The sequence below is a fragment of the Rhinatrema bivittatum genome, chromosome 1 (genome assembly GCF_901001135.1).
Source record: "Rhinatrema bivittatum chromosome 1, aRhiBiv1.1, whole genome shotgun sequence".
NCBI lineage: Eukaryota > Metazoa > Chordata > Amphibia > Gymnophiona > Rhinatrematidae > Rhinatrema > Rhinatrema bivittatum.
Window position 1 is genome coordinate 362,133,831 of NC_042615.1, and position 23,232 is coordinate 362,157,062.

A 23,232-nucleotide genomic window follows, 5' to 3' on the forward strand; every position below is an offset into this window, starting at 1 on the left:
TGGCAGCCAATGACCCGAGAGCGGGAGATCACTCCCAGGATCTCTGCTGAACTATCAGGTACTTTAGAAAAGTTTTGGGGGGGGTCAGGAGGGTGGAGGATTCTAAAAAATGAGATTTAAAGGGTCGGATGGAGTTTTTTTTCAGCTCGGGACAGCTGAAAAAAAAAAAACGGTCCCGCCGGAAACAAACATTTCCCGGGTTCTAGTACGAACACGATTCCGGAAACGATTCTGGAACCAGTTCGTATCTATATCAAACATTACTCCACCTTAACAGCACCACTCATGGCCATGACCAGAAAAGGGGCTAATCCATCTCGATGGTCTGCTGCGGCTATAATAGCCTTTCTAACTCTCAAAGAGGCCTTCAAAAAAAACCTTGTCTTCGCCACCCCGATCCTCGTCGCCTATTCATCGTTGAGGTTGATGCCGCCGACGTCGGCGTGGGAGCAGTACTGAGCCAATACAGCGATACCAATGTCCTCCATCCCTGCTCATTCTTCTCACAGTGTTTCTTTCCAGCCAAGAAGAATTATGGAATTGGAGATAAAGAATTGTTAGCTATTAAATTGGCCTTCGAGGAGTGGCATCCATGGTTAGAAGGTGCGCAACACCAAATAATGGTGTATACCGATCATAAAAACCTGGATTATTTACAACATGTCCAACGCCTTAATCACCGGCAGGCTAGGTGGTCGTTATTTTTCAACCGATTTGACTTTCTCCTCAAATACCATCCTGCAGAGAAGAACATTAGGGCAGATGCCCTTTCACGCTCCTTTTCTCCTAAGGATGTATTCGATGAACCTCGCCACATCATCAGTCCAGAGAAAGTGGTGTTGGCAACCACTTACCCAGTCCCTGCTGGGAAAACAGTGGTGCCTCAGGGAATGAGGAAGAAACTATTAAGATGGGCACATGACTCCCATCTGGCCGACCACCTCAGGCAAGGCCGCACACTAGCCATGCTCCGTTTTTATTGGTAGCCTACTATGAAAACTGATGTCCAAGCATATGTGGCCTCCTGTGCTACCTGCGCGAGACAGAAGCCTCCTGCCAGACATCCCTGGGGTCTCCTTCAACCTCTGCCAATACCTGAGGAAGCATGGATGCACATTGCGACCAACTTTGTGGTGGATTTGCCTCCTTCCGGTGGGAACAACACAATATGGGTGACCGTCGATCGATTCTCGAAAATGGCACACTTTGTGGCACTGCCAGGATTACCATCCGCTGCTGAACTGGCCAAATTTATTTTATTTATTTATTTATTTATTTATTATTTTTATTATACCAAGTTTCATGATAGGAATCACATCAACCCGGTTTACAATTAACAATGTGAGTAAAGGCAGAGAGTAACATAGTAAAACATTTCCCAATTCAACGTCACATATAGAATGAAACTTAACAGATATAATAACAATATTTAGGATGTGAGAAAGTTACAAAAAACAAGGAAAAATAACTAGGATCTGAAAGGGGGAGGAAACTGAAGGAAGAATATTAACATTTTAGCCAACTGTATCAATTAATAAATATGTATAGTATTATAAAAATATAGATGAGTAGCAAAAATGATCAAATATGATGCTGTTGTGAAGTATAATAATAAGATGCTGTGACTGAGTATGAAGTTAGTGGGTTTATTACAAATTGTTTGTGAAACACATCTTCTGCCTCCATGGCATGCCCAATCACATCTTGTCAGAGAGAGGCATTCAGTTTACTGCAAACCTTTGGAGAGCACTTTGTTGAAAGTTCGACATTTCGTTGGATTTAATCTCGGTCCGGAGAGAATGAATTGGACGCTCAAGCAATTCTTACGCTCATATGTGAACTCTAAACAAAGCAACTGGGCTGAATTACTTCCCTGGGCTGAGTTTGCCCTAAACTCGCATCCTGCTTTTGCTACAGGGTCAAACCCATTTCAAGTTGTGTACGGTCGTCAACCATTACCTCTATTACCTCTGCCACTGTCCGTGACTTCTCCAGCAGCCCAAGCCTCTGCAATAGAATTACAACAACTATGGAGACAAACCAAGGATCTACTTCTCAAGGCGGGCCAAAGGGCCAAGAAGACTTACGATGCTCATCACAGGAAGGCACCCTAATTCCAACCAGGAGACAAGGTATGGCTCAGTAAGAAGTTCCTTCACCTCAAATTACCCTCTGCATGCTTTGCACCACGATACGTAGGACTCTTTTCTGTTCTCCGACGTCTTGGAACTTTGACATACAGGTCAAAGTTCATGCCCTCATCCATGAAGATTCACAATGCCTTTCATGTAGCACTACTGAAACTGCTCATCCTTTCTGAGTTCTCCAACAAGATTCCAGAACCCGCGCTGCATGATGCTGAGGAAGATATCACGTATACAGTCGATGATATCCTGGATGTCAGCAAAAGAGGTAAACATTGGGAGTATCTTATCTCCTTGAAGGGATACGGACCAGAGGAGAACTCTTGGGAGCCCGCTATCAATATCCTTGACAAAGACGCTTCCATCAAACTCATCCTCGGAAACCCAAACCTCCTGGGAGGGGTCCTAAGAAGGGGGGGTACTATTGCTCTCATCGGTCGCAGATGGCTGCGTCCTCTGTTGCTCACCTTTCTCCTGCCTGGTTCACTTCCATTGGGCAAGATGGCTGCCTCCGCTTCCACACACCGACCTCTCCGGCATCCCCTGATCGGCACGAGCTATTGCGTTCGCCATTTTCCTCCTGGGATCACCTAGGGTACGCGAGCGCACAGCCCCTTCCTTTATGTGCATCATGGCAGGAACCTCGGGGGTGTCCCCTCCGCATGATGTCACAAGCTCAATGCATGGATAAGATGATGGTGCAAGGAAGAGGGTTTCAGTTTTATAAGAAACTGGAGAACCTTTTGGGGAAGAGGGAGTCTTTTCAAAGGAATAGGCTCCACCTTAACCAGGGTGGAACCAGGCTGCTGGCGCTAACCTTTAAAAAGGAGATAGAGCAGCTTTTAAACTAGAACAAAGGAGAAAGCAAACAGTCGTTCAGCAGCACATGGTTTGGAGGGAGGTATCTTCAAAGGATACTAAGGAAGCATTAGAATTAGGGCATCTCAACAGAGAGGTTCCAATAATAAGAAAAGTAGTCCATGTGCCTATAAGTAAAGAGTCACCTGAGCTAAAAAATTCAAAATTATCCCTGACAACTAAAAAGCAGAATGTTAATACAAACAAAAAACACACTTTGAAATGTTTGTATGCTAATGTCAGAAGTCTAACAAGTAAGATAGGAAAGTCTCTGTTACATGTTACATTGCTTATGGCTGTCAAAAATACGACATTAATTTTAAAAATCATAAAACCTACTGTCCAGAAAATATATATACGCAAGATTATGTTTTAAAATTGCACAATTATTATAACACAAAATTGGCCATTTCTCAAAAACTTTACGTGATGTACAAATTTCGAAGGAATATCTGTGATCAGCATAAAAAAATCTATTTTGAACACCAAAAAGCCTGAAGGAAACAAAAACTTTGTTTACCAGTGTAACCCTTGCTGTGTTTACACGATGTTAGGTTCCACATTAGGAGTTACCACCCAGGAAAGAGATATAGGCGTCAGAGTGGATAACACATTGAAATTGTCATCTCTGTGTGCTGTGGCGGTCAAAAAAGCAAACAGAATGTTGGGAATTATTAGAAAGGGAATGGTGAATAAAACAGAAAATGTCATAATGCCTCTGTATCGCTCCATGGTGAGACCACACCTTGAATTCTGTGTGCAGTTCTGGTCGCCGCATCTCAAAAAAGGTATAGTTACACTGGAGAAGGTACATAGAAGAGCAACCAAAATTATAAAGCAGATGGAATGGCTCCCCTATGAGGAAAGATTAAAGAGGTTAGGACTGTTCAGCTTGGAGAAGAGACGGCTGAGGGGGGATATGATAGAGGTCTACAAAATCATGAAAGGACTTGAACGGGTAAATGTGACTCGGTTATTTACTCTTTCGGATAATACAAGGACTAGGGGGCACTCCATGAAGTTAGCAAGTAGCTCATTTAAAACAAATCGTAGAAATTCTTTTTTCACTTAGTGCATAGTTAAGCTCTGGAATTCATTGCCAGAGGATGTGGTTACAATGTAGATGGGTTTAAAAAAGATTTGGATAAGTTCCTAGAGGAAAAGTCCAAAAACTGCTTGGGATCTATTCATTTAATGTTTGGGTACTTGCCAGGTACTTGTGACTTGAATAGCCACTGTTGGACACAGGATACTGGGATTGACCCACTATGGCATATCTTATGCCAAGTGCAAAACATAAAATAGAACTTGTGGTGTCAGGAGAGCCAGGGTCAGGGGTTTCTGATTTGCAAGGTGGGAGGAAGGAGAGCAAGAACATCCTTTCAGCTGCTCAACTGGTAACATTTGGTTAGATGTAGGCTTAACCAGTGCTTATTTTGAGAAAAAGCAGATTATGTGCATCAGTCACTGCTGGTACAGGAAAAATAAATCCTGCTAGTCTTTGAGGTGTGTGCGGGAGCTTATTCTTTCCCTCTCTCTATCCAGACAAGCCTGGGTCTGTTCATAAAGTGAAGAAAAAAATTCAGACCCTCCAGCTTCAATGGGCATTAGTGTGCCAGCCTCACCATTCACTCTGTGCCCCTTCATAGAGTCCCAAACTCAGGAAGCATTCCCCTGCTTCATCCCACAGCAGGAAGCATTAAAAGTCCTGAAAAAGGAGAAGTGGCTAGTACCACAGAAACAAAGAAATAGCCTAGTAGTAATAGGAGCTGAAATCCTGGCTCTCAATTGCAAAAAAAATCATTGTGGGGGTCCCCACTCACAAAAATATTAAAAAGCACTACAGGTAGCCATTGCTTGTCCAGGACAGAGCCTCACTGCAGGCTCAATTCCCTCAGCAACAGCAGTGCTTGGGAGTTTCTGGCCTAACTGATCCCATCACACCAGCAGCACACAGCTAACAAATGTATGATTCATAAATAAACATCTTAAAAGTACTTTATTTAAAAAAAAAAAAAAAAAAGGAACAGAAATTGCTTCAGGACAGCTCTAGCTCTAGCAGCTGCATTAGAGAGTGGGAATGGCCAGGACAGAGCTGCGCTGGAAGCGCCGGTGGTAACACCCATTCCAGCTCACCCACTGCTTTAGGTTCCACTTGTTTTGCAACTTCTTCAAGAACCTTGGATAGCTCCTCATGGCGTGACTCCACTGCGCTCCTCTGCCTCCTTTTCCCCAAATGTAACCTTCAAGGCATGACTCCACTGTACTCCTCTGCCTCCTTTTCCCCAAATGCAACCTTCGAGGCATGACTCCGCTGAGCTCCTCTGCCTCCTTTTCCCCAAATGCAACCTTCGAGGCATGACTCCACTGTACTCCTCTGCCTCCTTTTCCCCAAATGCAACCTTCGAGGCATGACTCCGCTGAGCTCCTCTGCCTCCTTTTCCCCAAATGCAACCTTCGAGGCATGACTCCACTGTACTCCTCTGCCTCCTTTTCCCCAAATGCAACCTTCGAGGCATGACTCCGCTGAGCTCCTCTGCCTCCTTTTCCCCAAATGCAACCTTCGAGGCATGACTCTGCTGCGCTCCTCTGCCTCCTTTTCTCCAATGCAACCTTCGAGGCATGACTCCGCTGAGCTCCTCTGCCTCCTTTTCCCCAAATGCAACCTTCAAGGCATGACTCCACTGTACTCCTCTGCCTCCTTTTCCCCAAATGCAACCTTCGAGGCATGACTCCGCTGAGCTCCTCTGCCTCCTTTTCCCCAAATGCAACCTTCGAGGCATGACTCCACTGTACTCCTCTGCCTCCTTTTCCCCAAATGCAACCTTCGAGGCATGACACCGCTGAGCTCCTCTGCCTCCTTTTCCCCAAATGCAACCTTCGAGGCATGACTCCACTGTACTCCTCTGCCTCCTTTTCCCCAAATGCAACCTTCGAGGCATGACTCTGCTGCGCTCCTCTGCCTCCTTTTCCCCAAATGCAACCTTCGAGGCATGACTCTGCTGCGCTCCTCTGCCTCCTTTTCCCCAAATGCAACCTTCGAGGCATGACTCCGCTGCGCTCCTCTGCCTCCTTTTCCCCAAATGCAACCTTCGAGGCATGACTCCGCTGTGCTCCTCTGCCTCCTTTTCCCCAAATGCAACCTTCGAGGCATGACTCCGCTGAGCTCCTCTGCCTCCTTTTCCCCAAATGCAACCTTCGAGGCATGACTCCGCTGTGCTCCTCTGCCTCCTTTTCCCCAAATGCAACCTTCGAGGCATGACTCCGCTGAGCTCCTCTGCCTCCTTTTCCCCAAATGCAACCTTCGAGGCATGACTCCACTGTACTCCTCTGCCTCCTTTTCCCCAAATGCAACCTTCGAGGCATGACTCCGCTGCGCTCCTCTGCCTCCTTTTCCCCAAATGCAACCTTCGAGGCATGACTCCGCTGCGCTCCTCTGCCTCCTTTTCCCCAAATGCAACCTTCGAGGCATGACTCTGCTGCGCTCTTCTGCTACACTAGAACAAGGCAAGGAACACTAAAACAAGGCAAGCTATACACATAGGCAAGGCACACAGTAAACATAGGTAAAAGCAAGGTAATTGCAAAGAAGGCGCAAGGAGCCAGGGTCATTCAATGATGAGGCCCTGAGCTGAGAGTGAGGGAGGGTTTTATAGGTCTGACCTTGCTGCATCATGCAGCCAAGGCGGAGACTATAGCAGGTCTGAGCGTGGCCCAGTGAGGCTCCTTGCTGGCAGGGAGGCCACCTAGCAGCCAGTATCATTACACCATGCCCTTGGGGATAAATTGCCTTGCTTTATACAGTGTACATAGACAGTGCTTCAGTTTTTAGAAACTCACGTAAAGATTCATTTTACTAACATTGCAGAGCAATAGATACAGTTTCTTAACATATTTTCATTTGTTCTAAGAATGCATGAGGAAGGGTTCTGAGAATTTTGGTCAAGAGGCACTATATATTTGTGAGGGAGTAGAGGGAGGAATGATCAAAGTGAATAATAACAGATTGTACAATTTTTGGTTCAGAGTTAGCTCCTTTTGTAGTAATAAGGATTTATTGGCTTCTGCGCTCAAACTCCCAGGAGTACAAGGTATCCAAGATACAAATGCATGCTATATTTTGCCGCATTTTTAATATTTCATCTAAGCATGAGAAACTAAAATGGTTCCTGAGAGTCCTGGCAGAAGGGTGGCAGGATGAAATGAGAGGCAGCAGTGAAGAGAAGAAATATCTTAATGTAAAATGAAATGCAGGAGAATGACAGAGGCAAAGACACCCTTGCCTGTGCCACTTGCTAGCAGTAGGCGGGAGAGCTGCTGCTTTCTCTGACAGTGTGAGGGCTCAACAAAAAAATGCCATCTGCTCTAAGAATCCAAACGTTTTCAGCCCATTCCATTTTTCTAATGTGAATCCTTCCCATGGTTTGCAATGCAGGCAGCTGACTGTTTATTAAAACATGATGCATCTCTTGAGGCAGACACGACCATTTTCTCAAAGCCATCCAGACCGCTAAGAGCTGCATGTGCTGTCCGCCCTCTCTCTCTCTCTCTTTCTGTGGATGTTTATGTGCAGGAGCTATGCCAGCAAGACAGTGCCTCTGCAAAACCTTTCTTTTTCACTTGCTGTTTGCCGGGAGAGCAGCTCACTCCAGCAATGTGCTAGTGTGGCCGGCTGAGCACAGCCACTGGATCAGTCTGAGATTTCTGGCAGAAGAGATGATGTCCAGAGGCCACGCGGTGACGGTCCTTGTACATTCTGCCTCCCTCTCAGCCAGCAAAAACACGAGCCTGGGCTTCCATTTTGAGACTGTGAGGGTCGGATTTACTTCAGACGAGCTGCGAGCCAACTGGGAGGCATTCTTAAAATTCTGGATCTATGAAAGGCATCAGGTCTCCTTCTGGCAGATTTATAGGACAATGAAGAGTCTCTCTAGAGCCGTTGCCTCCCTGCACAAGCAGATCTGCGATGGGGCAGTGAAAAACCGCAACCTGCTGAGCAAACTACGGCTGGCTGAGTTTGACGTCCTCCTCTCAGATCCGGTCCTTCCGTGTGGGGAGCTGCTAGCCGAGAAACTTGAAGTGCCTTTTGTCTACAGCCTGAGGTTTTCCACAGGCTTTGTGTTTGAGAGGTTGTGTGGACAATTGCCTGCTCCTCCTTCCTTTGTACCAGCTGCCACCTCCGAACTGCAGGAGAGGATGAGCTTCCTGGAGAGAACGGAAAACCTGCTCCTTTATCTCCTCCACGACCTGCTGCAGTTCTTGGCTTGGAAGGAATGGGACTCCTATTACAGTAGGGTGTTAGGTGAGTGTTTATTTCTTCCAGCATTAATAAAAGGAGCACAGCTAGCTTAGTTCAAGGCAGTGTTAGCTAAAGCCAGGTTCGTTTACAAAATATGATGTTGGAGGGAGATAGCGGAGGATAGAGAGAAAAAAAAAAAGAGGGGAACCTCATGTTGGAACTTGCACACGGAAAGGAAAAGAGCACAATGAACCAAAATAGTAGATCTTCCATGAATTGTCTTGTGCCTTTCTAGATTATGATACCATTCTGATTCCCGTCTCCCATGGGCACATGTTCCAAGCATTCGCCTTCTTTTTTGTGAAACACTTATTTATTTATTTCATTTAAAATTTTTGTATACCGACATTCGTTAAGCAAACATCGCATCGGTTTCCATGTAACATAAACTGGCCAACAGGGCTTTACAATGAATGATTTTTAACATATAATGCAAAGGGGTAAAGAGAAATAATTTGGGACTAAACATTAGGGGTGTGAATCGTGTGATCGATTGTCTTAACGATCGATTTTGGCTGGGGTGGGGGAGGGAAATCTGATCGTCGTGTTTTGGTTTTTTTTTAATCGTTAAAACTCGTAAATCGGGGGAGGGCGGGAAAACCGGCACACCAAAAAAAACCCTAAAACCCACCCCGAACCTTTAAAACAAATCCCCCACCCTCCCGAACCCCCCCAAAATGTTTTAAATTACCTGGGGTCCAGTGGGGGGGGGGGGGGTGTCCCGGCGCGATCTCCCGCTCTCTGGCCACGGCTGCGTTAAGAGAACTGGCGCCGGTGGCCCTTTGCCCTTATCATGTGACAGGGCAAAGGTAGCGCCGGCGCCATTTTGGTTCCTGGCTCCCGACGTCACGCGTGCAGGAGATCGCTCCCGGACCCCCGCTGGACCCCCAGGGACTTTTGGCCAGCTTGGGGGGGCCTCCTGACCCCCACAAGACTTGCCAAAAGTCCAGCGGGGGTCCGGGAGCGACCCCCTGCACGCGGGCCGTATTGCCAATATTCAAAATGGCGCCGGTGCTACCTTTGCCCTCACTATGTCATACAGGCCATTTTGAATATTGGCAATACGGCCCGTGTGCAGGGGGTCGCTCCCGGACCCCCGCTGGACTTTTGGCAAGTCTTATGGGGGTCAGGAGGCCCCCCCAAGCTGGCCAAAAGTCCCTGGGGGTCCAGCAGGGGTCCGGGAGCGATCTCCTGCACGCGTGACGTCGGGAGCCAGGAACCAAAATGGCGCAGGCGCTACCTTTGCCCTGTCACATGATAAGGGCAAAGGGCCACCGGCGCCATTTCTCTTAACGCAGCCGTGGCCAGAGAGCGGGAGATCGTGCCGGGACCCCCCCCCCCCCCACTGGACCCCAGGTAATTTAAAACATTTTGGGGGGCTTCGGGAGGGTGGGGGATTTGTTTTAAAGGTTCGGGGTGGGTTTTAGGGTTGTTTTGGTGTGCCGGTTTTCCCGCCCTCCCCCCTCCCCCGATTTACGATTTTTTTGACGATAAATCGGGGGAATTGCTATTGTATCGTGGCTCTAACGATTTTTGATGATTTAAAATATATCTGACGATTGTTTTAAATCGTCAAAAAACGATTCACATCCTTACTAAACATGGCTTACTTAGTTTATGCAACTAATTGCACCACACACTCAAGGCATGCTGTAAATCTTAAATAAAGGTTACACCAAACAGCACTGAAGCCTTATATTGAACAATCAAAGACACATTCCCTCAAGCTTTGCAACTCAACAGCTGAAAATGCTGTGGGAAAACACTGTCAACACTGGGAAAGTGCCACACACACTTCAAAAATATTTTTTTATATTTTTTGTTGCAAGCAAATAATATGGGTAGCCAGGGCTAATGTTTCTGCCCAAGCCTGCCCCTTTACAGCAGAACATGTACACACACAACATATTTGGGAGGCAAAAGGCCACAACTTTATTAAACACCCCTGGAGCCTGAGCCATGCAAATGTAACAATAACTTCCCCCATTTCCGCCCATCCGCCTCTAACCAGCAAGATGGGCACACCCAGGCTATCCCAGCCTGTATGAAGTGCCCATCCTTTTCCGAATCCCATGACTCCCACCACCACCAAACAAGGAGCCGATTAGATCGACCCCCGCCACCGTCCAGCAAAGAGCTGTACCAGCAACAACTGCACCCAGTTGTTTGGCTAGGGACCCCTGACATGACCCCTGTCAAGTCAGCCTCCAGTCAACCAAGGCATAACCCCCCAATCGGTTCGGGCTACCCGCCACAGGTGCAGGTAAGAATTATCTGCGACCCCCAAAGATATGGCCAGGACTCCCACGGAGAATACATTCTCCTGCAGCGAGTTCAAGAATAAATTCAACCCAATAAAGGATAAATGGACCCCGTCCTTATGGAAAAGACCAGCCGCCATATCCCAGGACCCTTCATGCCGAATATGAAACCTCCCCCCATTGAAGTCAGCCAAGAACCGATCTGTTGATTGGCTTTGGCATGACATTGACGCCAAATCTTTTTCTTGATCGCTGCAGGTCGAGGAATTATATCAGACCAACATAGGACCATGGCAGGCAGCAGAAAAGAGACTCACATCAGATCATTATGCACCATGCCAACAAATCGTCGGCCAGACATCTTCCCCCAATCATTTCCCCTGAGGTGAATGATTAAAATATGCGGGGGGCTGAGACAATCAAGCCCCTGACACAAACACGATAACAATTCCCCCCAACACATCCCCTGCCACCCCAACCAACAGAAGGACACTCCACGACCCCCCAAGTCCAGGTTTGTCCCATAAGGGTGCCCTTGAGCATGTGAGTAGGCCCAGGCCACATAGGAGTGTCCCACAATCCAAACGACTATCTCGCCACGAACTGCACCTGCAAAGAGAGGAAAATTAATATCATATGTGATGTGCACGTAGCTAGTGAAAGCATCTGACTTCCACCTCCCTATTCTTTGGATCACTCCTCCCGATAGGCCGGATATTGCCGCAGAAGTGGCTGCCCCAATGCGAAACGAGTGAGTCCCAAATCTTGAAGTATCCATTCCTAAGGCAGCCAAGCAGACCCGCAAAACTGCCTCGAACTGTTACTTCGTCAAAGGCCTCAAATCATGATGAATGAAAAAGTGAGCACCCCCCACTGGGCAAAGTCACTCAAAAGCAATGCCATTAATAGGGGTGTGCATCCGTTTTCCACGTATTTGTAATCCGCAACTTATTTTGTCCTATCTGTTAAATACGTAGGGAGGCGAAACGCATCACGACTCCCCACGTATTTAACAGATTTCTGTTTTATTCGGCCTCCTAAATAAAAATTTAAAACCCCACCCTCCTGACCCCCCCCAAGACTTACCAAAACTCCCTGGTAGTCCAGCGGGGAGTCCAGAAGCCATCTTTGCATTCTCACACCCTCGTTTGCTGGTTTCATCACAGTGCCGATAGCCTGTGTCACAGGGGCTACCACTGCCATTGGTCAGCCCCTGTCACATGGTCACCGGCGCCATCTTGTGCTCCTACCATGTAACAGGGGCTGACCAATGGCACCGGTAATCCCTGTGACATAGTATGGGCAAAGGCTATAGGCGCCATTTTGAGTCCTGGCATCAGACGGCCGGCATGCAGGAGGTCGCTCCGGGACCCCCGTTGGACCCACAGGGACTTTTGGCCAGCTTGGGGGGGCCTCCTGACCCCCCAACACTTGCCAAAAGTCCAGCGGGGGTCTGGGAGCGACCTCCTGCACGCTGGCCGTCCGATGCCAATACTCAAAATGGCGCCGATCGCCTTTGCCCTCACTATGTCATACATAGTGAGGGCAAAGGCGATCGGCGCCATTTTGAGACGCAAAGGCGATAGTGAGGGCAAAGGCGATCGGCGCCATTTTGAGTCTCAGGGCAAAGGCAATCGGCGCCATTTTGAGTATTGGCATCGGACGGCCGGCATGCAGGAGGTTGCTCCCGGACCCCTGCTGGACTTTTGGCAAGTCTTGTGGGGGTCAGGAGGCCCCCCCAAGCTGGCCAAAAGTCCATGTGGGTCCAACGGGGGTCCCGGAGCGACCTCCTGCACGCCGGCCGTCCGATGCCAGGACTCAAAATGGTGCCGATAGCCTTTGCCCATACTATGTCACAGGGGCTACCAGTGCCATTGGTCAGCCCCTGTCACATGGTAGGAGCACAAGATGGCGCCGGTGACCGTGTGACAGGGGCTGACCAATGGCACCGGTAGCTCCTGTGACACAGGCTATCGGCGCCGTGATGAAGCCAGCAAACGAGGGTGTGAGAATGCAGGGATGGCTCTGGACTCCCCGCTGGACCACCAGGGAGTTTTGGTAAGTCTTGGGGGGGTCAGGAGGGTGGGGGGTTGTAGTTAATTTTAATTTTAGCTAGGACATGAATTTAACTCGTCATATTAACCCATCGGGGCGTCATACGGCCGAATGTAACGCATTTGCGCCCCGACGAATCCGAATCACGAGTGCAACGAAAACTTTTTGGCTGCACATCCCTAGCCATTAGCCACAGGGCAAATTCACAAGCCCAGCACAGGATGGAATACCACCGAGGACCTTCTGTCTAACTGATCCATCTTGGATCTATGAATAAAAAGAACAACCTATTCCTCGCTGATACGCACATGCTGAAATAGAAGACCAGATGCATCAGACCCCTTGGTCGCCCGCACAACCAACTCGCAAATGCGAAAGGCACCGAAAAAGGCCCAGACAAAAGCCAGACAAACAGACAACATTCATATTCGTTGTCACAAACAGTGGACAGCACATCTCACAATTGGAACAAAATATCATGGGTGATGGGGAGGCGATTGTCCCCCACTGGGGGAGAACCGTGAGCCCAACCCGCCAGTAACCAATGGATCAGGAACCTTCCCACTGGAAAACCCCAACCATGAGCCCTCATAAAGAATTCAACTGCCCATTCAACTGTCTGTAAACTGCCACCCTGGAATCACCCGACACTCTTGCCCAGGGGTGGGCAGTTCCGGTCCTCGAGGGCCACAAACCAGTCTGGTTTTCAGGATATCCCTAATGAATATGCATGAGAGAGATTTGCATGCACTCTGCCTCAGTTGTATGCAAATCTATGTCATGCATATTCATTAGGATATCCTAAAACCTCGACAGGTATGTGGCCCTCGAGGACTGGAATTGCCCACCCCTGCTCTAGCCCTTTCAACAAACTGCACCAGGAGCTCATCTGAAACCGGACCCCACTGCCAACCCTGACTTGCTAAGAAGGACACCACCTTGTTCACGGACGTCACTTAACAGTTCCAGCTGGAAGGAGCTAATGATGCCTGGAGCAGCTTCCACACTTCCGGGTGCCGAAACTCCAGAGGAAAAGTGGCACCGATGCTCCCTGCTGATCTGCTTCTGGTGCGAGCTCCTGAAACAAGTTCCACTTGCAATGAGAAAGAGAATCAGTGACAGAGTTAGATATACCATGGACATGCCGAGCCCATACAGTGATATTCAACTCCATACAATGCAGCATGAACTCGCGCAGTAATTCCGATACCAATACACACTTGGCCACCTGCTTGTTGATTACTTCCACGACCCCCAGGTTATCGCACCAAAAGATCACCTTCCTGTCCCGAAGCCGAGAACCCCACAGGAATACAGAAACCATGATAGGAAACAATTCCAAGAAGGTAATGTTCTTGGTGACCCCCGCCTCCTTCCAATCTTCTGGCCAGACAGCCACACACCAAGCACCCCCAAAGTAAGCACCAAAACCCACCGAACCAGCAGCATCAGTAAAGAGTTCCACTTCTTGGTTAGATATTGCTTCAGCTTGCCACAGCGAACAACTGTTAAAGTCTGCCAAAAAACAGTCCCAGATCAACAAGTCTTCTCACAACCGCTGAGTTATGTGAATCCGATGCCCACTTCTTTGCAAGCCGGTCATACTATAACTCAGCCAGCGGAGAAAAACCCTGGCCATAGGGATCACGTGACACACAAAGTTGAGATTCCCAACTAAGGACTGCATCTGATGCAGAGTCAGCTTCTTTGCCCGCACCGCCCTGGACACAAGATCTCACAGCACCACTACCTTGTTGGCAGGCAACCACGAAGTCATCTCAACTGAGTCCAATTCAATGCCCAGGAAGGCCAAGCAAGTACAAGGGCTCTCCATCTTTCCCTCAGCTATAGGGATCCCGAAATCTGTAGCCATACTCTGAAAGCTATGTAATAACTGCATACAAGTTTCCGAAGATGCATCGCCCACAAATAGGAAGTTGTCCAGGTAATGAACAAGGTTTGCTACCCCAGCTCTTTCAGTGACTACCCAATGAACAAAAAAACGAAAAGCTTCGAAATAAGCACAAGCGATGGAACATCCCATAGTCAGGCATCTATCGAAGTAAAATGCATCCTGAAAACGAAAACCCAACAAAGAAAAACATTCAGGGTGGATTGGGAGCAGCTAAAGGCAGACTCGATGTCCACCTTAGCCATCAAGGTCCCCACGCCGCATTGACGGACCACCGCTACCGCCCTCTGGAAAGACACATATCGCACAGAACAGAGATCCTTTGGAATGTAGTAATTCACTGAGTTGCCCTCCGGGAAAGAGAGGTTGTCAATCAGATGGAACTTTCCGGGTTCCTTCTTCAATACCACCGCCAGAGGGGAGAAAACCATATCAGCTATTGGAGGGACCAGGAAAGGACCCGTAATCCTACCCAGGGCGATCTTGCCTTGTAATTTTTTGCAACAACGTGAGCTAATTTCCGAACCGACGGACAATTCTGGTCCCCACCAACCCTGACTGGTCCTTTGAAAGGAATATGAAAATGGACAAGGGTAGGAGCTATCCTCGAAACCTCACTTAGAATTGTTCTTAGTAATGGCTCTGCCCCCAGTCCCACCACCCGTTCGCTTCGGACACTTGGAGGCAGGGTGACCCAATCCACAACCGGAACAGGCATGCCTAAACTTGTAATCGGGAAAATTGCAGGCCAAACGGTTGTACTTCCAACACACATCTCGGAAGTTGGCTCCCACTCAATTTCCATTCGCAGGACCTGCGCCGGACCGAAAGGACCACACTCCCGATACGCTAGCAAACTTACCAGCCTCTGCGACCGCAGTAGACCTGCTCTAGTTCCCTAAGTTCCCCAAGACATGTAGTTGTTCTCTTCCATTTGGTCTCGAAAGTGCTCATCATAATTGAGCCATGACCATCCCTCATACACCCGACTAGCATCCAAAATGGCGTTGTGTAAGCTAGTAAAGGCCCGTACTGGGCTGGGTTGCGATGACTCACAACATTGGCTAAATGGAGGAACAATCAGGTCCAATTAAGCACATTACAAGCTATCTTTCGCTGCACACCCTGAGGTCTATCACCCCCGCTCTTTCTTCTCTTTTCCCTTCTCTTCCCCCTGTGACCCTCCAGCAACGTAAAGATATACCTCCGCTGTCTGATCTTCTGCCGAAGGGACCTCAGAACATCCTCCCACAATTCCGACTGACAAGCACAGGTGCCCCCATGGCCCCTTTCCACCAGCCCCACCCTGGGGACCGACATCCCCCTGCGAAGCACCAGATGAGCGCAAAGAGGACGAAGAAGAAGAGGAAGAATGGAAGAAACTAGAATGGGAGCACTTCTTCCTGCGCTGAGACTTTTCCCACTTCTTGGGAGCCAAGGAACTAAAAGCCGGGAGCTCAGAGGCCCCTGCCAGTGGGGCAGCATTCGAATCACTCACACAAGCAACCGGTACCATGACGTCCTCAACCGGAGCCCTTAATTCACCTATCTGACTGCTGGCAGGACCGGTCGCTCCAAAACATGGGGCTGGGTGTAATCAGTTCGCTGACCGGGCACTCCCGTCTAAAGATGGACCCGCTGTGCCAGATACGTTGGTAGCAGCAGATACTGGATCATTCCACTACGCATCGCGACGCGAAGGTCCAGGACCGTCCGTCGCCTCAACCTCAGGAGGAACCTGCGGATAAAAAGAAGGAGCAGTAGCTGCCAGCCCAGAATACCCAAAGCCAGCCAGCCTTACCCGCGATCCCTTGAAGAAATAAGGCCATCCAGGAGGACCTTTACCCGAAGAGGTGGACACTGGAAAGTCACGCCACGGCCCGGCGTTGGCACCCCAAGGGGGCACTGAAGAGGCAGGGAACCATCCTGGCGAACGCCCATACCAGGGCAGCAAGGAACTCTCACCCACGCAGGAAAACAAGGTTCCCAATTGTCTCCCAGACCCCAACCCTGCCCTGGGCCTCCCACTAGCATGCCGCCACCCCCACTCTGCTCCAGCTCCCGGGGCCAGATTAGACCCAGAGCCCCCGGAGGGCCCACCCTGGGGGAACCTGGGATGACCCACCCAGGAGGCGCAAAGCCAGGTGCCCAGCAACTGGATGCACCCCAGTCCCCAGCCAAAACGTCCCTGGCCCCTCCAAGCTGTGAACCAAACTCAGCGCAGGGCCTGGGTTCAGGGCAGGCCAAAGCAGCCTCAGAGGCAGCAACCCTGCTTATATCAGCACCGGACAGCCCCGTGTGCAGAGGCACAGAAGCTGCCGACTGCTGCAAAGTATCACAAGGCGGGGGGGGGGGGGGGGGGGGGGGAGGGGCCGAAGCAGGCCGAGAGGAGAGCAGGGAAACCGCAGGAGAGCCCGCCCTCTTCCCCACCGACTTGGCCTTGCCCTCACGTGCATGGGACTGGGAAGCCCGCCCCTGGGTCACCCTCCGCCCGAACTCACCACCGGCACCACAGACTCTCCACCCGCACCGACGGCCCACTCCTCCAAAGCCGTCCTCTCCACCTCCTTTGCCGGCATCACGGCCTCCTCAGACACCATCTCGCCCTCGACAAGCTGGATCACCTGACACTCCTCTTGGAGAAAGCATTGCCTCAAAGCCCCAAGAACCAGTAACCCCGACCGATGACGAGGACACGCACAGGAGCCTGCTAACACCATGCTGCAGCGCCGAAGACCCAGTCGCGGCAGGATGTTGCCCCACGGACCGCTGGGTAAGCCCCCCCCCCCTGACTCCTCCCACCCACAGCTGAAACCAGACACGGGAACCAATCGGTTCCCTCCAGGAGGTGGTTTAAATTAAACCACCCAATCCATGCTCTGCTGACTCAAGGAGCCTGTGTGGCCGGTCAGCCACAGCAGACTCCCCTCCCCCCCCCTCCCTCGGAGCCGAGATGCCAGGCTTGCATCAGCGAGCCTAGCACCATATTACAACAGCCAGGCCAGCATGAAGCCTGCCCAATCTCATAATCCTTCAAATTCCTTTTTTCTTTTATCTTTTATTATTGGAGAAGATGGCGAGTTCCCCTGAAGCAGTGAGCAGTTGAGTGCGCTCTCGAAACGCTGTCAGCATTGGGTGTCAACTGTATGACTCGCTCACCAAAGTTAAGTATTCCTTTGAGATAAAAGAACCAAGGAAATTGAAGGATTTTACTTGCACAAAAAATATTTAAAACATTGTTTGAACTGTGTGTGACGCTTTCCCTGTGATGATAATGTTTCCCCGCAGCATTTTTGGCTGTTGAGGTGCAAAATCTGAGGGAACGTGTCTTTGATTGTTCAATATAAGGCTTCAGTGCTGTTTGGTGTAAGGGTTACTTAGTTTATGAGCACCCAGCTACCTTGCGCCATGTCTAGATTGGCCAGGCCACTGCGAGGCTGATCCACTTCTGGAGTTTGCCTCATTGCATAGATGGACTTGTAGTTTCCAATTTATGTAGGAAAGGCAGGATTGGGAGAAACCCCAGAACTAACGCAGCCATTCACAATTGACTTGGAACAGGCAGCAGCCCTGGACCCTGTGAAGCGACACAAGCAGCGTAGACGGGGGTGGGTGGAAGGAACCAGATGAAACAATCTCCTCTGTGTAACAACTGGCACTGCAGTACTAATTGTAGTTGACCACGATGGTACTGACCTGATAACTGAGGGCACTATCACCGTAACTCTGCAAGTATAAATCAAGGACAGAAGCAACCTTCCAAATCACATAATGTAGGCAGCCAGGACAACCTCTTCCCTCCGCCATCGCCCTTTACAAAATTTAACCACTCAAACATTACAGGACAACATTTGGAATCAACAAGGCCGCAGGTTTATTAACAATCAGTCATGCCTGAGCCAAAATATACATCATTCCCCCCCCCCCCATCCCAATGCTTTGATAATGAGCATCCGCCTCGCCCCAGCAAGATGATCTGTAGCTAGGTCACCTGCCTAACCAATCCATTGGTGAAATAATTTGACCCCCCGCCACCGCCCAGCAAGGAGTCCCACAGGGACAGCTGCACCCAAGCCGAATGATCAATCAGCACAAGCTGCCCCTCCCCAAGTAGGCTTGGGCCATCGGCCCCCAAGCTGCGACAAAACTTCACCCATGAACAAACAAGAGTAATAAATAGGGCGGGAGGGAACGAAGAGCAGCAAAAAAAGGCAGACTGAGGAAAGGGGAGGAGTGGGGAGTCAACCGCTCAAACCTGTCTCCTCCCACGTTTGCCGACATAACCCTACCCACAGCCCAATGAGGACTGCCACCGTGGCACATTGAAAAGACGCGCGTGGTTGCTATGGGAACCTGGGCCATGAACAAGCGCGACACAGCGCTCCGTTCATGACCCTTCCCCCCCCCCTCCTGCCCCCATCACGTCGCGGCGCTTGCTCCGGAGAGGTCCTGGCACCACATTACCCCGAGCATGCGTGCACGGAGCAGGCCTGCTCTTTCATTCTTGCTTTACTGTCATTTGAAGGCCGCAAGTCCTCCATAACACACAGGACACAGCAGTTATATCACAGGCCAGCCTTGTAACAGGACTTGTAAATGGTGAGTCATTCAGTCATATTTTTCTAATATTTAAAATTCTCGCTGTTGGGTATGAATAAACTGGAGAGTTAAGAGCTTCTTTTTTCATTTTTTTTTACAGTAAAACTGCAGGACACAGTTTCTTCTGGACCTAGGATATATGTTATGATCAGTGGGCATTACTTAAGAAAGCAGGAAGTAGTAATATAGCTAAACCTGGATGTGGATGGGGGTCACAGGCTTCCTAATCTATGTAACTCTTGAGGAAATATACTGATGGAACAGTACTGTTAAGAATAAATATTTTAAGCAAACTGAGAACAGGTTATTTTCTGCAAGCTTAACAGATCCTTTTATATCGGTGCCTCTTTCAGGGATTTTGGCTGGGTACCAATCAGACAGGCCGTTACAGTAAAACCCGCGGGAGAGCCGGCGCATTCCTAGCGCCTCCGTTTTGACAGAAGCAGCGGATGTCAGCGGGTTTGACAGCCGACGCTCAATTTTACCGGCGTCGGTTCTCAAACCCGCTGACAGCCACGGGTTCGGAAAATGGACGCCGGCTAAATTGAGCGTCCGTCTTGCGGGCCATGGGCCGATTTTTAATTTTTTTTTACTTTTGGGGCCTCCGACTTAATATCGCTATGCTATTAAGTTGGAGGGTGTACAGAAAAGCAGTTTTTACTGATGCTGGCAGAAATTAAAATGTGCGGCTTGGCTGCACATTTTACTTTCTGAATCACATGGGAATAACTAATAGGCCCATCAACATGCATTTGCATGTTGCGGGCGCTATTAGTTTCGGAGGGGGGTTGACTGCGTGTTTTCGACACGCTATTACCCCTTACTGTATAAGGGGTAAAAATAGCACGTCGAAAATGCGCGGCCAAACCGGGCTAAAGGTGCACTCAGCTGAGCGCACCATACTGTATCGGCCTGAGAGTAATCACTTGGCATTCACAAGGAGTTTTTTTTCAGCTCTTTCTTTTCAGAGCTTTCCACATTAACAAACTCCCAAAATTTTTTGTAACAGATATTAAAAAACTAGGATTGACTCACCTGTTCTTTGTGACCGGGAGTCAGGAGGTCACCCTCATACTAATGTGTATATGATTAACAATCCCTTTTAATTTTTCTTCAAGGACAAATTTGTCTATCAGTTACCCCATTAAAGCTACACCATTATTACATATTTTTGTAACATAGAAAAATAAATTTAATGAGCAGCTGATAAAAATGAAAAAAAAAAAAAAATTGAACAAGAAGTTGACTTTAGCTCCTCTGCATCAATCAGAAATAATTTTCCACAGTAACAGCACTGCAGAAGTCGAATTTTGCATAAAAAGGAGAGAAGCTGATCTCAGTTTCTAACATGTGGTGGCTGTGGGAAGACCTGGAAGGTATGAAAGATCGGGAAAACTGCAAAGTTCTCCAGCTCCTTGTGTGATACTTTGATCTGACAATATAAGATCATAGACCAAGATAATGTCCATTCTGTTTGTTTCCAACATAAGAGATATTACTTTGAGAAAGAAATTTCATATTTCTGAAAAAGAAAATCTTAATTTCTTATATTTAATTTGTGTATGAGGCCTATCAACACTTTATCAAGATGTACAGTATGTTTTGGAAATGTATTGAAGGTGGAGTTTAGTACATGACATTCCCTACAAGGTTCTATGTATAGTGTCTACTCAGAGACACTAGGGTATGTATAGTTGTGGAGTGGTAGAGGCAAAGTGTAGCTGGCCTGCTCCTTCGATGGAGATGGAAGGGAAGGGGAGATTGCTTTTCTCTTCTGAGGTGAGGAATTGGACAAGGGTTCACCTTGTGTGGTTACAAAGAAGCAACTGTGTTGTTGTGGAAAGATCTGTATCACCATCCAGAGGAGGCAATCCATCCAAGTCAAAGGACAGAAGCACCAGTCTAAGTTGCTGCAGAGAGCAGGTATTCAAGGGAGAGTTTGTAAAAACAACAGAAAATTCCTAAATTGTTCTCAAGAAAGTTTTGGGAGCACACAAAAGACACCAGGGACTTAGGAGCTCTGTGTTGTTTTGTCTGATGGTAAAATTCTGGATTTTATAACATTTTAATCCCTCCCCTTCTCGCCTCCAGAAGGGGCACATAAAATATGAGAGTTATCTAATGCCATACCTGGAAACTTTTGATTTCCAGTCACCCTGAGATTGTGGGGCCTAGGGGGGGGGGGGGGGGAGGCATGCATGCACGCACAACAGTAGCAGCATGCACACAAACATTTTTACATACACACACATACTAATGCACTCGCATGTTCACTCTCATACTCTTTCAAACATACACTTACTCTCATTCCTCTAATTCACCCCCAGACTCTCACATACATTCACTCAATTCCTCGCCTCTTCCAGACACACACTCAGTTCAGTAACAGCAAACAGAACAACCTCCACTACTAAACACTTTGTGAAGTAACACAAACCCCTGTTAAAATAAGACACCTAGAACCTTGCCATGCCATTTCATAACCACGCTAAATCTCAGAACTCAAACAGCAGCAACCTTATCTATGAAAAGGCAGCAATGCAAATATTATACCATGCTCTAGGGCATTAATACATGCTAACAGAAATACTGCACTTCAGTTACACATGCAGAATACAGACTGACCCTTTACCTAATACAGAATAAGAGACTACAAATGAGAAACAGAAACATGCAGACAAAGTTAAAAGGGAAATCCTGAGAAACCAGATTCTGACCAGTGAAGTATTGAAGAAAGAACAAACTATGAAAAAATAAAGCACATTCCCAAAGATAGTAATATGCAAATCACTAAAAAGTCAAAATAATGTATTTTTTTTACCTTTGTTGTCTGATCCCATTTTTCTAATTAGCTGGTCCCAGCCTTTTATTTCCACATTCCCCTCTCAGTCTTTTCCTAGTTCCTTTTACAGTGTCTCTTTTATTCTTTATTTCTTCTCTCTCCACCTTTCTTCTTCCCTTCCTCCCACAAACAAACACATAGGCTCTCACTCATTGTCTCTCTCTCTCAAAAATAAATAAATAAATAAATAAATAAATAAATAAATAAATGCTGTCTGATCACACACACTGAAGCGCTCACTCTCACATGCTTTCTCTTTCACACACACACATTCAGGCTCTCACTCTTATACACTCTCTCATTCTTACACACCTGCACACACAGACACAAAAACATGCATTCTCTCTCACACACTATCAGGGCCTGGGCCTCCCCCTTGCTTCTGGGCCTCTTCAGGCCACCACGGGATGAGGTCTGTGGTGGTCTTGCTGCTAGGCATCCTCTTCTCAGACCACCGTGGGACGAAGTCCATGGTGGCCATGCTGCCGGGCCTCCTCTTTTTGGGTTGCCATGGGATAAGCTGCATGGTGGCCCTGATTTTCTCAGGCTGCCACAAGTACAGTCACTGCACTTCTTCTCCACGCGGGCCCATGCTTCTCCTCCTTCCTGCCTGCATGGCTCCAGCATCTTTTCTTCCTGGGCCACATAGGCAGGAATGAGGAATTATACCTGGAATTTTTGGATGTTGGTCCAGAGACCTGGCAATTCCTTCAGAATTCTGGAGTTTCCAGGCCAAATTTGTAGAGTTCCCAGGTATGCTAATGTCTGTTTAGGAGCTAAGCACCGGTCTTTCTCTAGTGTTCACTGAAAAAAACAACACAATATAATGGACGAGCAGATGGTGTAGTGGACCAGTATCAGAGGCATGGGCTGTAATATGCCCAGTGAAATAAGAAAAAAACTTTCTTAACCATTGTTCCCTTCTGTGATACTTAGGACTGCACACTAATTTAAAAATGGAACTTATTTCAGATATTTTGTAATCCCTTTTCTGTTTTTTATTCCGTCCCCTAGGGCAATAAAAATATTTATCAGGAGCAGTCTTTACAGACATATTTCCTCTTCATGCAGATCCCAGGGTGTGAATTCTTTCTGTGGGGGTGAAGATAGTCCTTTGTGGTCCAGGTGATGATGTGCGTTTCCTTAAGTGTGTGTACTTCTCTATAGCTGTCTTTGTTGCTGGGACAAACAGATTGGACACAGTAAGAGTGTTCAAAAAATGTATTGATTGTTTAAAAGTCCAATCAAGGTCCTTTCAGACG

At 48.2% G+C, this 23,232-nt stretch overlaps 1 protein-coding gene across 5 annotated transcripts in view; it reads left to right on the plus strand.

Annotated features, from left to right (window-relative positions):
- Positions 1 to 23,232, plus strand: part of LOC115090941 (UDP-glucuronosyltransferase 2A1-like) — a 195,930-nt gene that overhangs the window by 72,974 nt on the left and 99,724 nt on the right. Inside the window, exon 1 of one of the 5 annotated variants that reach the window (XM_029600653.1) lies at positions 7,568 to 8,304. The exons of the other annotated variants lie outside the window; for them this stretch is intronic. Coding sequence (XP_029456513.1) covers positions 7,581 to 8,304 — 724 coding nt within the window. The 5' untranslated portion in view covers positions 7,568 to 7,580. Of the gene's footprint in view, positions 1 to 7,567; positions 8,305 to 23,232 lie in introns of those variants that run through there. 5 annotated transcript variants of the gene reach the window in all.